Source organism: Alligator mississippiensis, chromosome 1, assembly GCF_030867095.1.
Source record: "Alligator mississippiensis isolate rAllMis1 chromosome 1, rAllMis1, whole genome shotgun sequence".
Classification (NCBI taxonomy): Eukaryota; Metazoa; Chordata; order Crocodylia; family Alligatoridae; genus Alligator; species Alligator mississippiensis.
Window position 1 is genome coordinate 275,968,117 of NC_081824.1, and position 27,944 is coordinate 275,996,060.

At 38.7% G+C, this 27,944-nt stretch overlaps 1 protein-coding gene across 7 annotated transcripts in view; it reads left to right on the plus strand.

The window, feature by feature from the left end:
• ROBO1 (roundabout guidance receptor 1) overlaps positions 1 to 27,944 on the plus strand; it is a 1,177,688-nt gene that overhangs the window by 1,124,463 nt on the left and 25,281 nt on the right. For 5 of the 7 annotated variants that reach the window (XM_059720628.1, XM_059720629.1, XM_059720627.1 and 2 more), the window contains 8 exons: positions 6,005 to 6,202; positions 9,973 to 9,999; positions 13,754 to 13,796; positions 15,517 to 15,671; positions 19,584 to 19,919; positions 22,333 to 22,440; positions 24,770 to 24,914; positions 27,297 to 27,545. In XM_059720628.1, the coding sequence (XP_059576611.1) occupies positions 6,005 to 6,202; positions 9,973 to 9,999; positions 13,754 to 13,796; positions 15,517 to 15,671; positions 19,584 to 19,919; positions 22,333 to 22,440; positions 24,770 to 24,914; positions 27,297 to 27,545 (1,261 nt within the window). The remainder of the gene's footprint in view (positions 1 to 6,004; positions 6,203 to 9,972; positions 10,000 to 13,753; positions 13,797 to 15,516; positions 15,672 to 19,583; positions 19,920 to 22,332; positions 22,441 to 24,769; positions 24,915 to 27,296; positions 27,546 to 27,944) is intronic. The other 2 variants (XM_059720633.1, XM_059720630.1) reach the window with 2 other exon arrangements.

Consider the following 27,944-nt stretch of genomic DNA (forward strand, 5'->3'; position numbering starts at 1 on the left):
TGTGATATCCTTATATCATAGGCAAACTGAATGACATTTTGGAGACAAAAAAGGCATTCTCCCCTACGTTTTTTTTTCCTTCCAAATTTTGAAGGCCTACAATGAAGGTGTTATAAAAAGGCTTCAAGCTTATCTTGTATTAGCAAATGTCTTGGAAATTATTAGAGAGACACAAATACAGATTAGATATAGATATACCTACAGGCAGATACCTACACATTCACTTAATCATAGAATCATAGAAAAGTAGTGTTAGAAGGGACCTGAGAAGATCATCTAGTCGAACCCCCTGCTCAAAGCAGGACTGTCCCCAACTAGATCATCTCAGACAAGGGTTTGTCTAGCCAAGTCTTAAAAATCTCTAAGGACAGAGATTCCACAATTTCTCTGATTAGCCTGTTCCAATGCTTTACTACCCTCCTTGTGAAAAAGTTTTTTGTAATATCTAACTTGAATTTCTCTTGCTGCAATTTAAGATCGTTGCTCCTTGTTCTGTCATCTGCCACCACTGAGAACAGTCCAACTCAGGGGTGGGCAATTATTTTGGGCAGAAGGCCGCTTAGCGAGTTTTAGCAACTGTCGAGGGCCGCATGGGTAACTCCTTGTTCTGTCATCTGCCACCACTGAGAACAGCCTAGCTCAGGGGTGGTCAATTATTTTAGGCAGAAGGCCACTTAGCGAGTTTTGGCAACTGTCGAGGGCTGCATGGGTAACCCCGCCCCTTGACAGGAGCTCTGTGCCCTGGTTGCTATCTTGGGACTAGAAGTCCCACCCCTGACCTCTGACCCTTGCTACCGGAAGTCCCTCCCCTTGCCTCTGGAAGTACTCCTTCAGAGAAGAGAGTTGGCTATCTTAGAACTGGAAAGAAAACAAATTATGTACTAAAAATCAAATACCCATAATATGATATTTTAATTTTAAAAATATTTTTGTCCTGATACCTGTGTGGTTGTGCTTTATATGTAAAAGTGATTGCATAATAGCTCAAAATGTAGTCTTACTCTTGTATAGTATGTGGGGTGTGCAGTGGTGTTGGGGTGGTATGGATGGGTGGGTGGATGTGGGGTTTGTGGGGAGCTGTGTGTGTGTGTGTGTGTGTGTGTGTGTGTGGTATTTGTGGGATGTGTGATTGTGTCTGGAGGAGGGTGTGGCTGTGGGGTTTCCAGGAAGGGTTGCAAGGGGAGAGCCAGCCGGGCGGTTGCTGTCCGAAGCCTCATGGCTGCATTTGCACTCTGGTGGCTCTTGCTGCCGCCAGGAGGCTGGGAGCTGCCAAGGAAGGTCCTGTCAGGCTTGGGGGACAGTGCAGGGGGTTCTGGAGCCACTGGGGGTAGTACAAGTTAGTGGGGATGTGGCCTGGGATGCAGGAAGCCCAAGGAGGTGGTGCAGAACTTGCATCATGCGCCTGAGGCTTGGGGCAGCAAAGGCCTGGCTGTGCCCCCCAGTGGGCGGCCCTGGGGTTGCCACCACCCTGGAGGGATGGCCCAGCCCACCCCCACCCCACAGGGGACCGGCAGCCTGACAGCAACTTGTCCCCTGGCCCTGTGCCAGGAGCCAGAGCAGACCCACAGCTGCTTTTCTGCTTCAAAAGCTCCTGCATCTTCCAGGAGGCTGGGGGCCCCAGGGAAGCTCCTGACCAGCCCTGGGGGTTGTACAGGCGGCCACCTGAGGCTGCTGGGGGTGGCACATGGCTCGGAACGTGGGCCAGGAATGCAGCACAGAAGTTGCATCCTGCACCTGAGGCTTGAGATGGTAACAGCCTGACTGCCCCCCCCCACACACACACACACACACACAAACACACAGGTAGCCCCAGTGGGTGCCGCCACCTTGGTGGGAAGGCCCGCCCCACAGGGGCCCAGAAGCTTGGTAGCAGCTCACCCCCCCAGCCCCAGGATGGGCAGGGAAGCTGTGCCAGGAGCCAGGGTGAAGCCATGGCTGCTTTTTTCCTCTGAAAGCTCCTGCAGCTTCCTCAAGCTTCCCAAGCCCTGGGCTGGGAACCTGCCAGGTCATGCCACCCACAACAGCCCTGGGAGGTGACCTGTGCTGCCCCTGGGGCTGGCCAGGAGCTTCCCCAGGGCCCCTGGGCTCCTCACGGCCGCAGGAACTTCTGGAGCAGAAAAGCAGCTGCAGATCCACTCCTGCTCCTGTCGCAGCCTCCCTACCCATCCTGGGGCTGGGGAGCAAGCTGCCACTGTGCTCCTGTGGGGCAGAGGGGCCCAGGCCTTCCCCCTGGGGCAGCAGCTCTCACCAGAGCCTCCCGTGAGGGGAGCAGCTAGGCCTTTGCTGCTCCAAGCCTCAGGCGTGGGATGGAAGTTCCGTGCTGCCTCCCCAGGCCATGTCCCCGCTGGGTCATATCACCCCTAGCAGACCCAGGCAGCCCCTGTGCTGCCCCCAGGGCTGAACAGGGGGGTTAGGAGCCAGTCACAGCTAGGTGGTACCCCAGAGCCAGTGCCAGAGCAGGGTGGCAGGAGCCCAGGGTGCAGCTGGCTGGGCTCTGTGGAGCCGGGCCGTGCTGCCCCAGCATGGAGAAAGGGGAGCCACCCTGCTCTAGGCCCCACCAGCACTGGCTCCCATACGCCCCCTTGCTCCCAGCCCCTGCCCCAGCCCTGTGGCCAGATGAGGACCAGTGTGCCCCCAACCCCCTCTTACTTGAGCTTCCCACTCTGGCACAGGTGGGAACAGCCTCATGGTCCCTCAGGCTGGCGGGGGGCGGGGCAAGGCAGGTCCTGATCTTGCAGAAGCCTGCTGTGGCTTCCACTGGGTCCTACTGCTCCTGGCTCCTGTCACTTTTGACAGGAACCAGAGGCAAATAAATATTGATTTTTTTTTTTTAATTTCTAGGGGCCCTGTGGGCTGGACAGAATGGCCTGGTGGGCCGAATGCAGCCCGTGGGCCATATTTTGCCCACCCCTGGTCTACATCCTTTCTGTAGTGGAGGGCCCAAAACTGGACACGGTGCTTAAGCACTGGTGAGGCCACATCTGAATAGAGGGTAATAATCACTTCCTTTGAGCTGCTGGCAATGCTCCTACTAATGCAGCAATGCTCCTTCTAATGCAGTAATGGAATGATGGGATTTGTTTTCAAACCCCAAAAATCACATATCCTGCCATTTTACAGGAGGGTTTGTAATTTTGGGGATCGGATCCCAACAGCACCATTACTACTTGCCAGTCATGATCCCAGGCTCCACCTGCAGTGGCAAATAAAAACAAGGTGTCCAATGAACTTGTACAGCCCCAGAGCTGGAACCAACACTTGGCTCATTGTCAGTCCCAACCCTTGGGTGGTATTGGAGGAAGTTCAACAGTATGGTGCAGTTCCAAGTCTGAGATCTTGCCACACATTTAGTTTCAGTTGTGATAGAAACAGCCACAACATTGTTACATTTACTTTGTGAAATGAATTTGGGATTAATTTCCCATTTTATCTCTCCATTAATTACCTGAATGTGTGTCCAGGTTACTAGCTAAGACTTCATTAACTAGTTAATCAACTTTTAATTGTAATACCCAACGGGGGCCACAGAAAAATTTTTCTATCTCACTACTCCCACAAACATATATCTGGATGGTCTGTATCTGCTCATGCCAATTAATCTGATGACTGTAGCTGTTTCCCCATACAAAATCTAATGTAAGAGTAATTTTTTTTAATGCAAGTTAATATGAGGTACAGGTACTTGAAAGATAACTGAATAATATGACCAAGGAAATGCAGATCTGCAAGATAGAAAAATAAAGGTACAAAGAGAATTCCTAGTATTTTGTAAGATGAAACAACCAGTAAATCACACACTTAAGATTTCTATGGACGTGAAAGGCCTAGTTACTGTGTTTAGTTTGGTATGAAAGAGTTTACCAAGAAGCTTCCTTATGCTCAGCTTATGGTTTCATATAATTTTGTTGATTTTTATCACGTGCTTTTCTCTCTCTTTCTTCATGGCTTATTGTATAATGTTCCCTTATTGTAAATACTTCATTAGAAGAAAGAAAAAAAAATACAACCCAACAAAGAAATTTTAACATATGCAGAACAATAGATGCAATGGAAAACCATTTTCTCATCAAAGTAAACAGTTTTGTATAGTAATTACAGAATTAAAAAAAAAGAAATGTAGTTGTTTTGAAATTAGAATGATGCTGCTGTTTTTTCATATTTTAATACAGACTCAGCTGCTATGAGACAAAAGATGAGATACAGAGTGACAGTTTTAATTCATTAGTCACAGTACACTTTATACAGTTAAGCCCATCTGGCCACTTGTGCGGAACTTCACTCGGCTGTCTCCATAAAATCTGAAGCAACCCAACTTAACCTTGCACAAATAGCCATGAAATCTATAAACACAGCAGACACAAAGGGTGCATTAGTAAGAAAAGAATAGGTCTGCTTGGTGAACTTTCAAACTACGAAATGCTCTGAGGTTCACAGAAGATAAAAGGGCCTATAATATGACACAAAACATCCAGTCAACACATAGTCAAAGACAGTGATTTCTTGTGAAAATAGGTATGCAGCCAGGATGTCACATGAACTGAAATTTGGAATTCTCTACAGGAAAAAGCCAAGAGTGTGTGTGGATGTGGAGAACCCCCCTATTATCAATTTAATCACTTCCAATGTATTTGTATATCTGTTTCCCTGAGCATTTTTGGTCTGTTTGAAAATCTATTTTGTCAATGTCTGTGCTTTGTTTATACTTGAATTTTGTGGGTGTTTTCGTACATTTTAAGTCACTATAAAGCTATTAGTATATTCACTGGTAAGTGCTTAGGCTTAAATAGTTTACATTAACAAAATTTAATCAGGTCCCTTGAGTGAACATACTCTAATAATAGTACAAATCTCAGGACAAGGTACTAATATCGTTACTTATTATAAGTAGTGGTTAACTCCTCAGGGTTTATGCTGAAACTAATCATTCGTTGTTGGTATGAGTGCATTGTGAGTAAGGGTTCAGAATCTCACCCCCTCCATCTGTCTTCTTAAAATGCTATACCTTGATGGTGAGAATTCTCAGTGTAATAATGGTGGCTATGTGAATACTTTGAAATAATTTTCTTAGAAATGTTCTTACAAATGAGTATGTAAAGGAAAATGAAACTAGTGGTTAAATAATCAATACCTTGTATATCCAAAATTAACAATTACATGCATTTAACAATTAAGTAACATATATTTAGATGTCCTTTATTTCTGCTTTGTTTTCTAAATGTGAGTTCTTGTTCCGGGAACTGTGGTTTTCTAGTAATAGTGGGTAAGGCTTGTTTGGTGTTTTTTTACTGTGTCATCTTGGTGTACTTAATACCCATTTCTTCTTCTCTCACAGCTCTACAGTTAAAGATTAGCTTGTCCTGCCATCCCAAGTTGGTAGAACCAGTTACTGTATTCAGTCACTTTTTTAGCTGGTCCTGAACTTTCACAGTCTTTTTGAACTGAGGTCAAAATGAGACACTGAGAAGAGAACTTTACAGTGTGTAATATTAGGTTCAAGTTGTCCATCAGACACTGCTAAATGAAAAAGCATCCCTTCAATATTCACCTTATAAAAACACGTTTTGAATTTGTAGTGCTTTCACTGATTTTTGGTTTCATGAGTGTGTGCGAGTTTGTGTAGCTTTCTTCTAGGCTGTTGTGGAGTTTTAGGAACAACCTTCTTTAACATGACCCCATTCCAAAAAAATATTTTCACCATGATCTTTATTGGCTTTTATATATGAAAAGATTTGATCTCTGATATATTTTTGAAAAGGTGAAAAATTAGAAGCCAAAATTTTCAGACCTGTAAACCTAAATTTGCCTTTCTAAGCCCATAATTGGGAAGGCAAATAGAAATGTTCCATTTCTTTTAAGAAGCACTGAATAATCACCATGCCACTGAAGTCAGTGGGAGTTGTAAGTGCTAAGTGTTTAAGCATCCTTGAAGACCAGATAACAATGCTAGCTTATTTAGTTTTTACAGTTCATCCAACTAAAAGATTTCTTTAATACCTTTTTTCAGATTCCCATGGAAACCCTGTGTCACCAGAAGACCAAGTCAGTTTAGCCCAGCAAATTTCAGATGTTGTGAAGCAGCCAGCCTTCATTGCTGGCATTGGTGCAGCCTGCTGGATTATTCTGATGGTCTTCAGCATCTGGTTATACCGTCACCGGAAAAAGCGGAATGGACTCACTAGTACTTATGCTGGTATTAGAAAAGGTATTGCATCTTTCCAGCCATTAATTTCTGACTGCATATTAATTGTTCTTTCTCATAGGAAGTACCTTGCTAAGACCTGATAAAAAGCTTTTGGGATTCTTTAGGAGTCTGCCTTTTGCATGCTTCAGTTGGATTTGGATCAGGTACCCAATAAAGAACACAAAAAGATTCAAATAACACAGTGTACCTGACCTACTAATATGTCTTTGTCAAAATACCTGGAGTAGCTTTTTCTTTAATGTGTTTAGTCCTGGTACTTGCCTACATGCTTACAGAACAAATAAAGCATGGGTTCCAGCCCTTGCTGCTTTGTCACTATGCCATATGACTGACCAGAAGATGAATCAACTGGTAGTTCAGCATCCTTCCTCTTTGTTTTTTTGCCCTTGTTTAGAATGCTAACAGTGTTGGCAGTTATAGTAATATTTTTGCTGCGTTCATTTCTTATTTCCCCTCTGTGATGTGGAGGTGAGAGTATTGTGACTGATGGAAAGAATCAAAAGGAACCTTTCATATATGTGGTTCCAAGATCCTCCTATGGGAATGAATTCTGAGGCTTGACACAAACAGTCAGTACCTTGTATTCCGTACAGCTCATATGGCACTATCAGCACTAGATTCAAGCCATGTCAGTTTTCACACACTTAGTATTTATGCCATTGTTTAATATATGTGGCACTTTGCAATGGACATTGGAAGAAAGAAAAATTCTGAAAATCTGTCAATCTAAGAGCTTGACTTCCCCTGATCTTAATGGGCTTTAGGCTAAGCCTCAAAAGGCAAAATTGGATCGGCCTGTGACGTTACAATGGGGTATGATACAGTGAACCTTATTATATCTTAAATCATTGTCATTTATGTGGTAGTCATAAAACTGGAATGAAAAGATGGAATGAGGAACATAAAGAGGCATGGAGTAAATCAGGAGTGCTGATTTCTAGATTATTTTCCAGAACTGTGTCCTTGGCTACATCACGTTGTTCTATGTGGGATGCCTCCCAAATGGAAATTAGCCTCAACCCAGTGGCACTTGAAGAGTGACAGGGTCAATTAGCCTGCTTGCAGCACCTCAGAAATGACTACATTGCTTTAGAATTAAGCAGCAGCCTGCTTGGAATAACACAAGATGCTTAAGGATACTGCTCTGGAGAGGGGGAAGAGATGCACTGGATATTCGATAACTAAAAGATAGATGCAAGTTGAAAAGGTGTCACAAAGATGGCACATGGTCATAGGATTTTAAAACTAGGCAGACACTTGCAGCTTAGTCATTTAAGGCATTGGGGATCTGCTGGGTGGCAGGTAATGCGAAAACATTTCCAAATAGTAGTAAGTCATTGCTCTATAAAAAATAGTCACTGAGCTAATCAAGGTTTTACAAATAATTTGAGGGATGGGAGATCATGTTTATATGTAGGTGTTGTATATGATAGCCCACACCCAAATATGCTCCTCTTTTCCAAAAACCCACTTCTAAACATCTTTGATGAAAGATTTGCCATCATCTTTTTGGAAATGACTCTAGAGGCAAAATCCCTGTCTCCCATGACACCAAGGTTTGATTCGTTTTCATGACAGTAAAAAAAAAAAAAAAAAAAAAAAATAGAGCTGTTAGCAAAACTTAAGCCTGGCAATTTCAGTAGGGTTGCAGCAGCACAAATCAGGGATAAATTTAACCTGTGATTTTGCTTCTCTGAGAATGTTAAGACATGAGAGATCCCTATCTCTGCTGCATTAACCTGCTGTTTTTTGTTTTACTAATAGCATGCTGCCATAATGTCTTTCTACAAAAGCTGTCAAACTAATATCACTATGCTTTCAGCTGTATTTAAGTGAAGCAAAAGCAAGAAAATATCAATTAAACAAAAATAATATTGGCATTTGGTATTTGTACCGGTCTCTATTGTGTTCTGTATATTCTTGTAGAAATACTATTTTTAAGTGTTAGAAAGGAGAAAACTTTTAATTACAGTAGTTGGAGACAGTTAGTTTTGTCAGTCTGCAGGTAGGTGGAAGGCAGGGCAGTGTGTCATCTTATAAACCAGGGGCAATCAACCTACCTGCATTGTGTAAGTGTATTAAATCGTATATGTGAGTGTACGTACTGAGTGATAGTTACCAACTTTTATTAACTGTTTACTTATTTTACATTTAGTTCAGGCTTTTCATGTGTTTAAAATACTTCAGGACCCACACGTGTATGCACGGTTTGCGCTAGCAGCACCACTGGGTACCCACAACAGTTTAATGGAAGCCTTGAGAATTAAGTTGTTGTTACTCTCTAAAGATTTCATTTAGCCTGACATCTTTTTATCTTCTACTTAATTTGTTAAAAACTAAACTGGGTTAGCTTTCAGAAAAGTAATGATGAAGATCTTTCATCTTTTTCTCATGACCTTGTGATTGTAAATTAATGTGAACACAGTTCATTTTTTCTTGAATAACTCTAGTTTATATGCACCTTTTATGAAAGCTTGTTACTGGGGCTCTATATTTTTTAACATAGCTAAATTACACTGACTGTGTGAAAAGACCTAGCTGAAAGAGAGCACAGTCGAATTCCCAAAGTAAAGACAGCTGTGCTACAAATGAAGCCTGATTGGACAAAGTGTTTAGCCATTCCCTGTTTTTGTACAGTATCACATGCTTGGGAACAAATTGGCTCTATAAGAGGCAACAAATGTACTTTTTTCATCCCAAACAGACTCTGGAGCCCCTAAAGAGGGCCCAACAATACACCATAACTATCTACAATGTAAAAAGTATATTGAGTTGCTTGAACATCAAAGCCTGCAGAACCAGCACATTATCTTTGTGTGGTAGGTCTGCTAACCAAATTGTCCTTCTAAGATATCTTTTAGTGAATATTCTGTGGTTTCACACGTCTCCTTTTCTTTTCTTCTTGAAATTAAGAGGAGAAAAGGTTGGTCTTCATTTACCTTTGAACTAATTAGGAACTATACCCCATTTTCAACAGGAGGGGGAGTGCAGTCAGATTGGAACCGTGGAGGCTTGCATGTGTATTAGTCTTGATTGATCCAAAAAAGATTTATAGTGGCAGTAAGAGTCAAGGTTTTCAAGGACTGTTATTGTTCCATGTTAAGTAGAGAGATGTTACAGAGTGAAGGCCATCTTTTATGCAAATTTTTTTTTTTAAAGAAAAGGTAGTGATTTTGTGATTTGTGTCTGCTCCTGTCCTTTCCACAAAAGCTAGATAAATGGCTCTGACCTACTGTAATGCAGTTGTTACAATGAAAATATACAGTAAAATGGTTCAATTTTGTGGTTTCCTTTGTTCCTTTAAATGGCCATTGTTTCTTTACGGAATCATTAAGTGGGCCTCTTAATTCAGTGTAATGGGCATTTACTTACTGAACTGTAGATAAATTCAAGGCCAACCTTGATAAGGCTTGCTAAAGAATTAATCAGTTTGCATTTTAAAATGATTAACAATGTAGGATTTTTGTTTGCACTAGGATTTGCAGGAAAACATAAGATACTAAACAAAGGGTCATCCAGAGGCTAAACCACACTATTCCCCTCATGAGTATAATAGAATGTCATACTTTTTCAAAATGGTACCTGTGGAGGCAGGTTTCTTTTTGAAATACAAATTTGATTTTATTCTTATATCAGTGTGACTGAACCACTGGGTTAGTTATTTACATTTGTTTTACATTCAGCTGTCTGCTAGATTTATACTAATGTGGTATGTTTCCCTTTCTTTCTTCAGCTAAATAACCAGTTTGTATTTTGTTTTGATTTTTCAGTCCCGTCTTTTACCTTCACACCAACAGGTATATATTTGCACTTTTCCCCCCTTCTTTGTTAGTTTGGCATGCATTTGTTACACTATATGTTTCTGTTTTTCTAATATAACCACCAATCTGCTCTGAAAAATATATAAATATATACACTTTTTCATATATATTCATTTTAATATGTAACATTATACATTGTGGATATAAAATATATATATTAAAATGAATTATTTTATTAGTGGCCGGTATCATTAATATTCATTAAGTAGTAGAGGTCTCATTCAGCATATATTAGAAATTATCTTTGCTATATATAGCTGAGCTTTTGCCCATTTGTGGATGCTGCTTCCTACAATTTGAACTACATAAACCTATCCATACAACTTTTTAGTGGAGTCCTGCCGATTCCAATGAAGTAACCTGAGAGTCAGTCCTGCAGAAGTATCTACTAATATGGGCTGCTGCATGGATAGGGTAATCCTATTAATGTATAAGGTAGTACTCTTAGGCTAAGTACAGGCAGTTAAGAAGTCTGAGGCTGAATCAATTCAGTCTTTGCCAGGTTAGTCTAAGCTATGTAGATTGAACCAATGACCAAGTGAACAGACATTCATTCACTTTTGATTCTGGAAATGCAGCCACATGCCTGCAACGGCCCAGGCTAGAAGCCAGTGGGCCCTAGAGAACACCTCCCTTCTCCGCTGAAGCAGACAGCTTGGGCCAAAGCTAGCTTGCCCACCCTGTGAAGGGGCGGGTTGCAGGGGAGTTGCAAAGCATCCCTGGATGCTGAGTGAGTTAATTTGAATCTGGAGGGGATCTGGGACAGAATTTCAATAAACCGATTTAACCTAAATCACTTGTCTGATGCTACATCCATCCAGGTTTAGGTTCAACCTGTTTTGGCCTGTTTGAAAGCAGTTTACATGCACTAAACTTCTGTTGAACTGGTTACAGATTTGAACCAGTTTCCAATCACTTATATTGGTTTATGTGTATTGTCTGCCCCTAGCCCTAAGAGGTTATATCAGTGCCTCAGTCAGTACATGAATGGAAGATCTCCACAGGGCATCTATTGGAAATGTTTCGAAAAATATTGGTAAATCAAGTGGAGGCCGATTGTCCTCTGAGCTAGCTTTGAATGAATGGCCTGGCACAATATTAGGAAGCTGTGTGTTGCAGAAATTGCCAGCTTTTGGAAGAGACATGAAATCAAATCCCTGATCATGCATGGTCATTAGTGTGCACCTATGATAACTCTGGTTTGAGTTTGAATTTGGGTATAGGTGAAGTTTGACTATTTTACTATCCCCACTTCCGTGCAATATCAGTTGGATGTGGTTTTCTTCACTTCTTTTTTAAAGAGTAGTATCACTGTGCAGTGTTAAAAGAGATATTCTGTTCTGCCACAAAAAGGTGCATTTTAGTTGGGAGGAACTGGTTTAAAATAATCTGTTTCTTTTATTTATTTATTTGGAAAGTATTAAATATGGCCATCACATGATCTCAACCAAAGCCCACCAAAGGCAGCAGGAGACTTTCCACTGAATACAGACAGACTGACGGCCTTTAAATTCAAATGCCATGTAACAGGAGTTAAATGGACTCTCACCCAACCATTGACCTATGTGTGTTCTTCTTAGTCATCTCCTGGAGGCAAATATCTGAAGGGATCCACAGGCCTAACAACATACTTTTCAGTTCTGTATGCTTCGTATTTCAATGTGTTTTAAAATGAAATGGTTAAAGGCCAGATTCTTAATCGCACTGTGTGCATCTACATGTGTGCTTTGCTATAATTGACTAATTAGCTCCTGCATAAAGCAAACTGTCTCCACATGTGCTGGTATTAGGGTGGAGTAATTAAATGCAATAAAATGCACATGTAGAAGGTGATAGGGGCTTGCTGGGGCATGAGGATGCTAACGTGCAGGGGCTGCCTGCTGCCTAGCCCCACAGCTCCACCTCTCACCAGTCTTGTGCCCCAGCCAGCTCCTCTATCACCTGGAGCCCAGGGCTGACCCTTCATGCCCTGTGCCAGCCTGGGACTGCTCCACTCTGGCTCAAAGTGCTGCTGTCCCAGGCACTTGTACAGAAAGTGCACCCAGGAGTAGTTTATTCCGGCTCAAACAGCTCCAGAGTTTATCGTGTCACATTAATTGTATGTGTAGCTACACCCTTTCAGTAGTACCTTACTTCATAAATGATCCTTTTTCTTTCAATGGACATGCTTACTAGTCTATGTGAGACAGTGTGCCAAGTCTCTTCCATAATGTTTCTGAGGTCTTTGAGATGTACAGTTGAAACAAGCACAGTTTAATACTATTTTTTTTATTTCATTTGGATTAACACAGTGTTTCCATCTAAGTCATAATATAATACACTACTGAAATTTCCTGGAGGATCATAGAGATGTACATGCATGTTTTCTTAGTAAGAAATCTCAACACTAAGAGAAAATACCGGCACTCCATATGATACAAACCAAAGCTGCAAAATAAACACTGATAATTTAAAAGAAAAAATATGAAATGCGCAAAGTATGTAAGAAATCAAACAGAATTTACTTTTTTCCAATAAATTAGAACCCCAATCGTTGTCTCCATTTAGTTTTAAATAGTAACAGACTCTCTTTACCATTACCTTTAATAAAGGACTTACCTGTAGAATTGCATCCTATATTTTAATCCTGTTATTGTAGTCACTGCCAGCATTTATCTCTCTCTTGCAGACTCCCAGCCAGCTTGGAGTTCTTCTAAAGAGGAAAATTTGGCTTCCTTTTTTTTTTTTTAAATGCATTCCTAGTTAGAAAATGCATAGCTGTAGAATCCATCACAATTTGCAGTGAGGCTAATCTCCTTAACCCCTTGCTTAACCCACTGTAGGCCTGAAGAATAGCAAATTTATAACACTTCCATTTACTGAGGCTTATGCTTCTTAAACTAAATTTAACCACAATGCTTTCTAGAAAGTACATTTAAGGTGCACTTAAAAAAATTGCATCTACATTTGTGCCATCTTAAAACACCTGGTAATTTAGAACCATTCTTTTTGACAAACACATTGCATATAAAGGTGAATATGTTCACATTTTAGATCCAAAAAGCTGTAGACAAAGTTGCCTGGTTAAATTTTAGAAAATAAGTTTACAAGGGCTTATTTTTAAATCAGCTTGTTGTATAAATAGAGTGCATTTTTCTCTAATGAGAGATCATGCTAGGCTTAGGTTGTAGAAAGGAAGACTATCTGAAAATCACTAAAATGTAGTGCTGATGTCTGAATACAGCATGAGATGTTACAACACATTGTGATACACAGAGCCGTTTTAAATTGGAAAGAATGTCCGTACTGAAAAATAATAGCATCTGTGTAATATTCTCAAAATAATTGTGTACAGTAGACCTTTAACATCTACTTATTTATTAAATAAATAGTGACCTAAATTCTTCCTTAAACTAACTCCTCAAAAGTCAGTAGAATTACATCAGGGATGAATTTAGGCTAACATATTACTCTGTTCGTTTCTAAGTGCTGTGTGTTTATATGAGTTGTGCACAATGAATTTTGTATAGAATGGAAATATAATAACTTAGTGGGGCTTAGAGGTAATCAGATGATCCAAATATAATGTACAGATTTGAAAAAGTTGAAAGGATAAATTACAGGATTAAAGTTTAACTAGTGTGAATTTAGAAAATTAGCTGCAAAGAAACAAAGGATGATATTACAATACTATTTAAAGGATTCTACATGCTTATAAATTATTTGCTTTTTTTATCTTTTAATATTTTAGTAACCTATCAGAGAGGAGGAGAAGCTGTAAGCAGTGGAGGCAGGTAATAATGTGGTTTATTTTGCAGGTTATAAATGAGGTGCAAATAAACTTAGACATCAAGAGTGCATTTGTGTTTATAAGTGGTGACAGACTGATTTCTTTAAAAGGCTAAATAAATAATATTACTGTACACGGTAGCCATATACTTTAGTGTTTGTTCAGAGAACAGTATATTTTCTTCCAAACATAGCTTTGACTTCCTTTCCAAAACGAATCATAACATTTTCAGTTGAGTTGCTTTGTTAAAACTGGGGAAAATGCATCTCAAAAAGCAAACAGCAGAGGGAGCACTTTGACTTCAATATAGAGATTTACTGATTTTAGCACATGATTAAAGGAGTTAAAGTAATTAAGTTGTGGCATTTATGAAGATTAAGAAATATAACTGGTTCACAGATACTAAAAAAGAATAAAACACATTCATTGGAAAAACTTGCTAAAGACAGCAGCAGCTTGTACGGTGATTTTTGAAAAATTTTGCAGTGAATGCAAGACAGTTAAATCATCACCTGAGACAGTATGCTGGAGAAGTAGAGAAATAGGTACCCTGTTAATAAAGGTTTCTGTGCTCTCAGCAGCTAGTACAGGTTGAGATTGAGGACACAACTGAACTGTGTTTACTGGTTTTATTTTATTACATAATAAGTAGCAACAGATCCCAACCTCAGTTTCCTGAACCAAGGGTTCTGTGTTTTTCAAAAAACAAAGCATCAGTCCTAATACTTTAGTAGCACTTTTTTTTCCTTTTAAGTCACATGCAAAACGCACCTTCTGCATTAATGTTAAGGCTTTGGCACAGTGGGGAAGCAAGCCTTTGCATCTCAGAGAAAACCCATCTCTATCTCCTGGGTAGTGACCTACTGTCCTTCACTTGTTTGCTTGAGGGTAATGGAGAATTCCCCTGTGCATTATTGAGAGTTCACAGACAAAAGCAGAATCCATAGTTGCTCTATCTACAAATCACATAGCTAAGTCCCATACCTTTTTGAGACTTAAATATTGCAAAAAACTTTATCTTGTCTAAATTCTTTGGATGATTTTTTTACTTTATATGCAGAGTACTAGGAGAGCTGGGGATAGAAATGATGGAACTGTTAACAATACCAAATAATAGCATATGTATTATAGATTTGCAAAGAAAGTAAGGATACAAAATATGCTTTCCTGATGCATATACACTTAGTCAGTTTATTAGTCTGACAGTAAGTCAAGCTTTATCAGTTCTCGCACTAAATTGTCAGATGTCATATATAATGCAGTTACATGCACGTGCGTGTGCGCGTGCACACACACACACACAGCATATATACTATACAAACTGCATCAACAGTTGGTTGTGGGAGATCCAGTTTGCCAAACTTGTTATTGTCTAGCAAAATATTGGGTTTTAGATTTTTTTTTTTTTATGTATAAAATCCAAAATCCAATATTTTGCTAGAGAATACATTGTTTTTCTGAGTTTGGTGACTAACTTTTGAGGCATTTACAATGGTAGCCTTTAAAAACTCACCAACTATGCCTAAAACAAATTTCTTCTATTCTTGCATCTTTCCTTCTTTTTTTCTTTTTTTTTTTTTTTTTTTTACATACAATAGGAAATGCTTTGAACAAAGTAATGACTGAGATTATGAAATTTAATATGCATCAGTAATTATCAACAGCAGTTGTTAAGAGGCAATGCTGTTTGGCACTTAATGAATAACCAAACTTTCTTTTTAAAGACCAGGACTTCTAAACATCAGTGAACCTGCCACTCAGCCGTGGCTTGCGGACACCTGGCCTAACACCGGAAATAATCACAATGATTGCTCCATCAACTGCTGCACTTCAGGCAATGGCAACAGTGATACCAACCTCACCACGTACAGTCGACCAGGTTAGATATTTTGCTTTGTTGTTATAGGGTCTGTTTTACCTTGCAAAGTACATAGGCTGATCTAAGTTGCATTCATATTTCTTCATAGTTACCTTTTCGGTTCCTTTTGTTGCCAAATTGTAACAAACTGTGTCTAGAGGGAGATCAAATTGATGGGCCCTATGGGACTACATGCTACAAAAAAAAATCACAGCTCAGATGGACTGAAAGTTCCTTGTGTTTGAAAAAGTCCAGATCACTTTTGTTGTTTGTACGAATATGTACTTCTTAATGTTGGCTAAAACCAGAATGAGAATGTCAAAATGCTGCTTTTTATTCTCTGTGCCTGGGACAACCAGAAGAAGGAGGTGTCATATCCTAGCCAAGTTTCTTCATATGAGATTTCCAGGCCAGTTATGTACATCCAGACACATTTTTATTCACCTGTTGTTAAAGAAAAATATTTTATTTGGGTATCTGGGTTAGTTTTTTGTTGGGCCAGAAAGTTTATAGGCTGAGCAGCATTTCGGCTTATGCTCAGTTGAATCTGAAGACCAAAATATGCTATTTAGATCAAAGTATTCGCTTTTGGGATTCAGGGGAGCATAAAAAGGAAACAGAAGAACCTTCCATGTTTTAAAATAGACCCTACTGGGCTCCAAGAGAGCACTTCTTAGTGAAATGTTCTGATAAGTAACCCTTGTTGTTTCAGGTTTGTTTTAATGGAGCTGGCGTTCCCTTCAGTTTCACCCAGCTTGTGCTAATCATTGACTTAGGAACAACACGTCTTTAGTACCATTCTGTCTTGGGTACTGCCAGCAACCTTCATTGTACTTCTCTGATTCCTTTCTCTCAATTTGAAGTGCAGATACATGAGGGCAAAATGATTCCCTCTAGATGTTCAATGCAAGTCCAGCCTTAAAATGATTGTGGTGATCAATTTAATCCAGTATACATATCAACCACTGGTCAGTCAGTCTAGATCATTGGTTCTTTAGTGAGGTGCCAAGGCACTCCAACGTGCAACCAGATCCCTTCAGTGGTGCCATAACGCAGGTGATCCCCACTGCAGCAGTAGCCAGGTAAAACTGCCCTGTGAGCCCTCCTGCTGCATTAGGGCTGTGACCAACCAGAGTGGAGCTGGTTAGGCTTAACCCTTTTCAATCCAGCCCCTGCTAATGCTTCTCCCAGAAACTATTACTATTTTTGAGTGTACAGCTCTCTTAACAAAATCCAAACTAGGTACAGACAGTTAAAAAGCCCGAGACAGAAGCGATCTAAGTTGCACGGTTTTCTGTAAGTGGCATAGTTTAGATCTGTAGGAAACAGAACAGACATTTGTCTTTTGGTGGTAAATCTTAGACTGATTTCTGCCAGTTTTAAACCAGACTATGTGGGCCATACTTTGAGTATAGACCGGTTGTATGCCAAACTTCTGTGCTGTCATGGGTATAGACCAGTTTCCAATCACTTATACCAGTAAATGTGTAATGTTTGTACCTGGCCCCAGTGACTGGATGTTGAAGCTAAGCAATTCAGATGAGAGAGAATATATATATATATATTCTCTCTCATATATATATGAGATTTATATATAAAAATTAATAGTAAGGGGAATTAAATATTATAATAACTTACCAATGTGAAAAATATTCTCATTTATCTTTGTATATCAAGACAGGACATATTTCTAAAAGATAATCTTTTGCACAACTAGAAGCTATAGACTTGATACAAAAATCACTTGGTGAAACAACTACGCAAGAGATCAGACCTAGATTAGCATAATGGTTCTCCTGACCTTAAAATCTGAGTAATCCTGTTGGATGTGGTTAGCTAAAGAACAAGGGTTTGTATCTCTTATACATATAAATATTACTGTTGATGTTCTAATTAGGCAGAAACATTTCTAATCTAATCCCCCCAGAATAGTTTTAGTTCCTCCTATTGGGGCAACGTCATTGTAAAAGTAATGGGTAATATTAAGTTGATAAACTGAGTTTTCTGTTAAATATATAACCCAGTGCTGTACAGGTACTTTATTGTAAGACATTCTAAGAACTAAATTTTAAGAATGAACTTATGTAGTATGATAATTACATTTGTTCCCTTCAAAAAATCAAACCAGATAAAGGAGGAAGCAAGTGAATATTTATGTTAGAACTGACCCTACAGGAAAATCGAGATAAAAGAAGAGGCATTCATAATAAAGGATATCCTGGAAGATAATAGAGTAGGCAAGAAGAAATGGAAAGAATATCAGTGTTGCTGTACATGAAAGAGAGGAGCAGAAATAAAAACATTTAAGTCACAGAAATAGAGAAGTTGAAGACTGTGGAGCAATAAATAAGTAACAGGTCACATAAGAAAAACATATAAAAGGGTAAAATCTTCAAAAAAAAATTGAAGCTGAAGGGCATGAAATGTGCAGTGAATGGGGTGTATGCAATTGCATTTGCTAGTCTTTTCCCTTAACCACTGAAGGGATTAGTGATTATACTTTAAAGTGGTATTTTTCTGCTTTTACAATTAAAGTAGTGTTAGTGCTAGACAATAATTCAGAAAATGAAATACTGTGTATATTAAAGTTTATTTTATACACCATAATCAATAATCTAAATCCTAAATTCCACACTTTTATTTTTTTTACCCAGCAGTATATAGTAAATCACTATTAATTCTGGTTGCTGTTTGCCCCAATAATGGCCTTCATGATTTGGACATAGGTTATTAATGTACATTAACTACATTTAAAAAGATAGGAAAATAATTTCTTCTAATTATTATGTATGACTTGGTAAGTGATAACTAATGTTTAATTGTCACTGTGCTGATTTTATGAAAATCCTACCTGTCTGCTACATGTGTTACCATCATTCAGCATTCTTACATGGGAAATAAATAAGGAGAGGAGATGACTATCGTGAAACCAGTGTGTATACATGTGCTGATATTAAAGGGAAGCACATGAGACCCCTGAAGCAGACACATGAATCAAAATTTTAATACCAGTTCTAAATTCTAGAATTGTGGTTAAAATATCAGCACACATCTGATTAGTGTGATTATTACTAGGTGTTGGCTTCAATGTACAGTAAGTTCTAGGAAGATAAATTCACATTTTTCTACATTTAATAAGGGGCTAAGGGCAATGATGTTTATGATTAATAAAACCCAGAGTAATTAATGATTGGCTATGGGGAACCTATTTCAAGAAAGCTTTCCTATCTTCTTGTTTCAAGCTCTTACATGTGATTGTATAAGAATGCTGTGTTCTAATAAAGTGTTATTAAACAGGTACTGAGAAACTTTCATATTGTACTGTCTCTTCATTAATTGTTTCTGTCATTGTATAATCATCTTCAAAGACAGTTTTAGACAGAAGAATCCATAACCGTCTGATTTTTGTCTCAGGTATGAAGGGGTTTATTGACAGGAAACTGCTTTCTATTTTTCTTCCCACTTCTACTTTTTCCTTGTAAATGGATTGTTTTAATCATAAAAGTTGTCTTGTTAATTATTAAGTTGCTTGTATTGTTTTTAGAACAGTGCTTAAAAATTAAAACATTCATATGGTCAAAGTAGGACCAACAGAAAAAAGATAAGTTACTGTAGGTAAAATTTGGTAAAGCTGAATTCACAATGGAAAGAAACCCAGGAAGACTACATTGGATCTGGAGAATTATGAGTATAGAGCAGTAATTGAAAACTAGAAATCCTATGGACCCTTGGTTTTGTACAGTAACTTAAAAGGTAAATAAAGCTCCATGGATTATTTTAGTTATGTTATTGAAATCCATTTTTGCTTCTGGGAATCAGCTCATATTATGCATTAAAACATTTTGTAAAGGATATTACACATGAAGGCAAAGAGTGTAACTGAACAGAATGACCTTTTCTTTTTTTTTTTTTTTTTCTTTTCCCTGTGGTTAGCTGATTGTATAGCAAATTACAACAACCAACTGGACAACAAGCAAACCAACCTGATGTTGCCTGAGCCAACTGTTTATGGTGATGTGGACCTAAGCAACAAAATCAATGAAATGAAAACCTTCAATAGCCCAAATCTAAAGGATGGAAGATTTGTCAGCCAACCTGGACAGCCCACTCCTTATGCTACCACTCAACTCATCCAGTCAAATATCACCAATAATGTTAACAATGGCAGTGGGGATACAAATGAGAAACACTGGAAACCCTCTGTTCAGCAAAAGCAGGAGGTTGCACCCATGCAGTACAACATTATGGAGCAAAACAAATTAAACAAAGGTGAAGAGCTTTTTAGCTTTTTTCTCCTTTCCCTGCAGAGGATTTTTAACCTTCTTGTGCTGGGAGTCCAGAGCTTGTCAGGACTAGTAAGCACAGACCTCTGCAGTGCTTCTGGGCTTCCTCCTCTTTAGATTTAGAAATTCCCAATTAATAGTGTCAAAGAGTTAATTAGCACTACAATAACCTTCAAAGATTGAATTTATTATAACAAATAAGCTGTAACTTTAAAGAGAATTAAATAAAATATATTTTCATATGGCTTTGAGATTAATTTATATTTAATGGTAGGGGAGGGCTTGAGTAGGAAAGAGACCAGATCTTTATTCGTAGAACAGATGCACATTGTACTCCACCTTAAATTTTAAATAGGTCAGCCTACTCTTCCCTGTCATGGATGGAGACTAATTACATCTACATGATCATGTAAATGAATGGAATTTTGCACATCGAACTCTAGAATCGTATTGTGTTGTACACTGGGGACAGAAATGGACAAATGCAGTTCCTTTTAGATGTATTCCTAGCAAGGTTTCAACTCGCATATTCAGAGGAATGCTACTGTACGCAGTTTTGAAAACTAAATTTTCTTTGTTGCCCTGACTGAAGTCTGTGGATCTAGAAGCTAGGAATAAATTGATTTCAGTGTTAACTTGAAACATCAGAATGTACTTTTGTGGCCTTAGGGGCACACTTCTTTAATGTAATGTGTGGGAGTTGGAAGAAATAGGTATGTGATTTCTTGCTAGTCCTCCAGGCTACCATGCAACCTGCTTTAATAACCTGATTTGCAAAGTAGTATCCCTAGGAACTGGACCCATTCTAACTTTGAACTTTTTCAATGGATTGTTGTAACTCATGTGATCACATAGTGATATTGAAAAGTTGTCCAGCAAAAAGACACGTTTCATTACAGAAGGTTGATTTCATTTATTTACTACCTGACCTACCTACCATAGAGTAGTTCAGAGGGCAATATAAAATGTGACACCTCCTTTTGACATAAACATGTCAAAGGAAAATTCAATTTTTGTGGCTCTGTACTCGAGGGCAGGGGTTTATTTTTTTGTAATTAAGCTTATTTAGTGGCTTTTCTTTCATAAGTTTGTATATTACATATCTGTTTCAGAATTAAAACACATGTGTTTTTTATGCCCAGGAAGACATTGCCTCTTTCAAATTTTCTATACTGCAGCTGCACATTCTCTAGCATACTGTAGTGTGGAAAGAACTCCTTGAAGCATTGTCTGCTGCTGGTCAGATATATGTATTTCAGAGTGGTGATGTCTTGTTTATCCTCTGTGTAAACATATGTGGTATTCAGGGCTTCAGTATGAACTGTGGAATGCGAGTAGACTAAGAAACTATTAGAAAATAAATTTTGGTGTGGAATATATAATTTTGCTCTTTTTTTTTCTTATACTTACATTATCACAAAAATTTCTACAGCAGATGGGAACTAGATTCTTAGCTACTTGGTATTTTTTATGAGTTGATATTCTGATCTTAGATTTCTCATTTCCTAAGTCAAAACCATCTTGCTGACAATGTTACCTATAGCTTTTGTAATGAGAAAAATAACCATTTTTATGAGTTACATGCTGTGCTTCATTGTCGCTACTTTACGTCCAATCGTTCTTTTTATGACTTTATTGTATTTGCTAATGAAAAGTAACTCAGGTCCTTGCTAGTCTTCTGTAAATTATACACACTTCTTAAGCAAGAAAGCATTGTATTGTCTGCTGACTATTTTATTCCTGAAAATGGTTTATGCATCTGATTGCCAAATTTACCATTTAAAAATAAAACATCTCTGATGAAGTTTTTATTCAAAGCTTCAAAAGTAGAGTCCAGTTATTATAGCTGCTAATAGTGAGAAGAAGTCATATACAACAACTGATGTAGGTTTACTGGAAGTTTTTAAGAAGACGCACCTATGTCAGATGGTTTCAGAATGGTGAAATCTGCACCTTTGCAAGAGAAAAGAGGTCCCTTGAGACTCTATGATTCTATAATGGTGTTTGCACCTGTTGGCATAGAGACCAAGAGACTTTGAAGCTGACTTTGAAGGTGTAAACTGATACCAGTGCTGTGCTGCTTTAGAGCAACAGAGAATTTGTCTCTTAAAGGGACAAACTGACCATTGACCCCTTTTTGGTGAACATGATAGAATTTTACTCATAGCAATCACTTTTCTACTTGTACCTACTGAGTTGCTATAATACACTGTAATAAAGAAAGAGATGTTAGGAAAATGTAACTATGGTGATTTAAAAAAATATATAAATACTCTTCAGTAAATATTTATCATAAATCAGAGATATACGTGTGTGTGTGTGTTTGTGTGTATGTGTATATATATGTATATGGTGGGGGTTTTCTGAAAAGAATATTAACTCTGTTGTTGAATTTTCAGATTACCGGGTAAATGAAAATATGGCTTCAACTATTCCATACAATCAATCATATGACCAGAACACAGGGGGATCCTATAACAGTTCAGATCGAGGAAGTAATACATCTGGTAAGTATACCCCTACCAAAATATGGCATATTACAGTATAATATTGTAATATTATTATTGTATTATTGATAATGTTGGCACACTTGATAATTTTTAGCTTTATTCAGCATTAATTATTAGACTGACTGCAGTGCAAAACATCCACAGTCCTATTTAAGAAAGTATAACATACGAGCAAAAATCAAAAGATTGGATGAGAATTAATTGTTTTCCATGTTCTATTGTTGTCTCTTCATAATTGTTTAAAATAAAGCATCAACTAATTGATCAGTGTGATCTACAGCTGTGAAAAACCATCTACTGTAGTGCAAATTGGATTTCCTAACTTGGATTTCCCACTGTTTAACAATGGGGCCTCCACATAGCAAATTCAAGTCAATGTCATTATTGTTAAGAAAGCTATGTAATCCTTCCTACTTCACTTCCTGTAAGGTCCTACTTTCCTGACTCAGGCCCCAGCTCAAAAATCTACCTTGTAATTGCTGAAGATACCAAGCATTTGTTTTCTAACAAAACTATTCACAGTGTATTTGCATCTGTGTGTGTGGTTTGTTTTTTTTTTAAATGACACTATACATTATGCTAGTTAAAAAAAAATTAGAGGAATACCCTTTGTTTTATTTACTCAGGCTCAATATCCATCACAACTAATCTTAATGATTGGAAGTGAAAAATTATACTTAAGGTAGAATTAACTTTCTCATAGTGTATTTCATATGTAACGTATTCAGAAGGCTTTTATAAATAACTTATTAAAAGAAAACTTTGTTGTATTACCTAGAAATGCTTACCAAGACTCTAAATGGTTCAGGTAAAAACAGCACATTTTTCTAAAACTAAATTCCCAAAGCTAATTTTCCAGGAGTGTGCAGCATGACTATACCCAGTCAGCCAACAGAAGAATTTCCTGAATCTGCCTAGTTGTACAGTATATAAATGTGAAACTCAGTGAAAAACTTCATGGGAGCCCTTGCACATTAAAAATAGAAGGTCTATATTCATCACACTTGGTTATTCATATTGTGAACAAACTGTAGCCTTAAGCTAAGAACCACTAGCAAGAATGAAACAAGGTGACCAGATTAATAAATGTGTTAATTTTTGTATTTATCATGGTGGATTATGCCCAGAATACAGCTGATGATCTCCTTGGAGTCCTTAGGGGTATTCCTTGTATTTACCAATATAATAATAATACATCAGATAAATTATGTACAGTACAAAGTATGGAACAAGAATATGAAGACCTATTGTCCAAAGGTGCACAAAATGAGACACCCAATTATACAGTTAATACAACATCCTTGTATTGTGTACAAATACAACTCTGTTAGGTTATCATAGTCAAATCCCCGTGCCTATTTAACTAAACATTGTAATATGATGAAAAATATTTTGATGTTCCTCTCATTTAAAAAAAATAAATTTATATAATATATAATTATCATTATTAAACAGAGAATAGCAAAAATGACAAAAAATAGATGCATCAATCCAGGGAAAATGTACAGCTGGTTTTGATTACAGACAGTACGAGAGTCAAAATTCAATAGCAAAATAACTGGTCTACTTCAAACCTGCTAGAATTGTTAAAGCTAAATCATTCTATTATAAGCCATAATTTTCCAGTAATAGTGGTGAAAACATTCACAGCATATTTCATTAGTTTTCTTCATCTTTATAATTTTATTTTATATAAAGATATTTCAGTTCTCCCAGCAATTATTTTAAACTACACCTGCCATTTGAACTAAAACTAGTAATTTTATTGTGCCTAAAACGTTTCAGTGGACAAGTACAAATTACATATATTCAGTGACTTAATGCTACAATGGAACTTTAATAGATCATATCTGTATCATATTGTATTTTAGGTTCCAGCAATTAAATAATAGAAAGGCACTTTGGAAAATATGTCTACAGCTCATTTGTTTTAGATGATAATCTATAGTATAATTAATAGCTGCAGGAAGATCACTGTTAATGATACTGCTTGTAAAATTCATTTATGGTTTTATTGCATTTTAGCTATTTATTAACACTTCAAGTTAGGAATTCTGTATATATTTATCTGCTATATTAAAATTTCTGGTTAAAATTAACTGCTGCAAAATTTGAAATAATTAGTTTTACAAGGAAACCTCAGTTACATAAGTAGTTAGAAAGGACTGGGTATATTGCTCCCATTCAAGTCAATGGTAAATTTCCCATTGACTTCAACAGAAGCTGGAAAGAATCTTGACGATTTTTTTCCAGGGGATTTAACAAAATAATTAGAGAAAAGGAGATAATTAAAATCATATTTATATATGTGATTGTTTATTTGCAGGGAGTCAAGGGCACAAAAAGGGGGCTCGTACTCCTAAAGCACCCAAACAAGCTGGCATGAACTGGGCAGACCTGCTTCCACCTCCCCCAGCACATCCTCCTCCTCACAGCAACAGTGAAGATTATAGTCTTTCTGTGGATGAAAGGCAAGAAAAATGAGCAATTCATACATTTATTGTTTTGCTGACTAGATGGCTCAAATTGATTCCATTTAATTTGTTCTACCAAAGTGGTAGGGAGGCTCTCTTTCAATATGTTTTGGATGCATCTGAGCCAGATCCATATTGCTTATTAAAATAGGGATTTTGACAGCAAGTTGCCTCAGTCAGGTGCATCATTAACAACTTCAATTCTAGTGCTGAGACCTGTGCACTGCTTGTGGATTTTAGGATGTTTTGTTTAGAATTGAGGAAGAAGAAATCAACGTTGTATTCAGAGGGGAGCCATATATGAGTGATCTAACAGAAAACCAGCTAAAGACATTGCAGCACAGCATCTTTAAAAGTCTATAGAGAGTTTTACTTTAATCTTTAATAAGACCAGAATCTAATTCCTTGGATTTAATGGAGCATTTAAAAGATTGAAAATAAAATGCGAATGTTTCTTATGCTTATTTGTTATTTTTCTGAAGTTACAGTCATGGTAGACTCTGACTAATATAAAACCTGCATGGCAAGCAGTGTGGCAATATCTGGCAATTTGAGCTAGCCTTGTAAGAGTAGATGTTCTAAACAAGATTTTCAAAATGCCTAAATCTACATTTAATAAAACTGATTAAATAGTTCTGTTGCATTTATTAACTGAATCATTTATCCAGTTGTTTTAGCAGTATTTGGGCAGCTGTATAACCTGTTGACTACTATTTGTCATGCTGGCTCCATGGTCTAATTCAAGGGTGTCAGACTGGATGAATGATGCAGGGCCAGCCCCAGAGGCTAGCTCAGCCGCCTGCTTCTCCCGCTTACCAGATCCAGCACAGATGGTGGCCATTCCAGAATTGCATCACTTGTGGCACCTGTGCAAAGGTAGTCTAGGATGGGTGCCACATGTGTCCACTCCAGGAACCACAATGCATGTGATGCCCACCCCACACCAGCCAGGGCAGGCACCATGTGCAACGTGAGTCCTGGACTAGCCTGAGTGGGTGCTACATGCTGCACAGTCCCAGACTACCTAGGGAGAGTGCTGCATGTAGTTCAGGTCCTGGGCCAGCCAGAGTGGGCACTGCGTGCAGCACAGGTCGTAGATTGACTGGGGCCATTGCTACATCAGGATCAACTCGGAGAACCAGGGACAGCACTGGGGGTGGATGTTGGGGCTCTGCGGACCTTATCTTTGACACTCCTGCCCTAATTGATATACGAGGAAGGTGGGTTCTGCTGGTCCGATGGGCATCCGTACTGGTAGATGCACTGAGAACACTTACCTGAACGAGTCTTTCAGGTCAGGTGGGCAAAGGAACGCCTAAAGTAAGGATCCTGATGAGGCATAGGCATGAGGTAAGCTCATGATAGTTGAAACCGAGGTGCTTCTGGGAATGCCCAGAGACAAAACTGTGGCTTCCTGACAAACATCAGTGTCAAACACTTAGTTTCCTACTCCAGGATTAGGCAACAGATAAGCAGGAGAGTGTGAGAGTTTTTAAATTTCAACTGTAGGTGTTAAAGTCTGTTTGTGGGAAGGCTCATAGTGGCTGGCTCATTTAGACATCTAGGCCGCATCCAGATGAGCACAAACATTTGGTTCCCTGGGGACACACAGCAGTGGTGCACCTTGCACTGCAGCTACTTGTCCCTGGGGAACACCTGTGGCACGCACGCTTTGGTGTGTGGCAGGTAACCCAAGAAGTAGTAGGGCAGGCTGGGGCCAGCACTGTGCTCTCCCGAGCAGCCTTATTTGGTGTTGTGGGGGCCTCCTGGAGCTGCAACAGTGGTGATTCTGCCAGGCAGAGCCTGGCTGGCAGCTGCAGTGCAGCTCCGGGTGGCCCACCTCTGTTTTTCAGCAGTGCATGCTGCCCGTGCATGCACTGCTCTGCTTTTTTTTCCCCACGGGTTTTTTTGACCCCTAGATATCCAGGAGTCAAATAAACCTGTGGAAAAAAAATGGAGTAGCACACACATGGGTAGTGCACCGTTGCAGCACAGAGAACACCTGACTGTGTGGCATGTGACTCTGCAGTTGTACCTGTAATGCCACATACCGCACAGCCATGCTCATCTGGACATGCCCCTAGAGGTGTCAAGGGATCATTTGGGGATATTTACAGGTGTATTTTCCGGTCTCCAAAACTACATAGGCATTTTATGGTTCCTAAACAAGGATTTGGGCACCTTATTTTATATACTAAACTTGGAAAATCTGGAGTGAAATCCTAGCCCCCTTGAAATCAATGGCAGAATTGCTGTTGTCTTCTGTGGGGTCCAGATTTGATCCCTGAAATTTCACTTATACAAGAAACTTGAAATTTACCTGGGTCTTTACACATGTATAAGATCCACTCCTCATTTCCCTAAAATTTTACTTCTTAGCTATGACCAAGAAATTCCATGTCCAGTGCCACCTGCAAGGATGTATCTGCAGCAGGATGAGCTAGAGGAAGATGATGATGAGCGAGGCCCTACCCCACCAGTTCGCGGAGCAGCTTCATCTCCAGCAGCCGTCTCATACAGCCATCAGTCAACTGCCACATTAACACCTTCACCCCAGGAAGAACTTCAGCCCATGTTACAGGATTCTCAGGAGGACATAGGACATGCACAGCACCCACCTGACCGGAGGTTTGTTTGTACAAACATATGCAAAATTGACAAATGAACTCCTACCATGTTAAAGCCAGTGGCAAAACCCTGGTTAACTTCTCTGAGACCAAGATTTCACCCAGCATATTACTACTATGTTTATGTTTATCTCATGATCTGGGAAGGTTCAACAATTTATATCCTTAGACATATGTAATTAAGTTGCTTTACTATTATTCCATGGAAATAAAAGTGGTATATCATCTTACGTTACACACAATGCTGACACAAGTTAAATTCACAGTCATCAGGATATTAAAGTGGTATCGTTAACACAACTTACCATATAATTACAGTTCTATTGTTTCCAATAGATTTACTGCATTATTACCATAAAATTGCATGCATTATTTCACAGTAACTGTGCAATTAACTTGT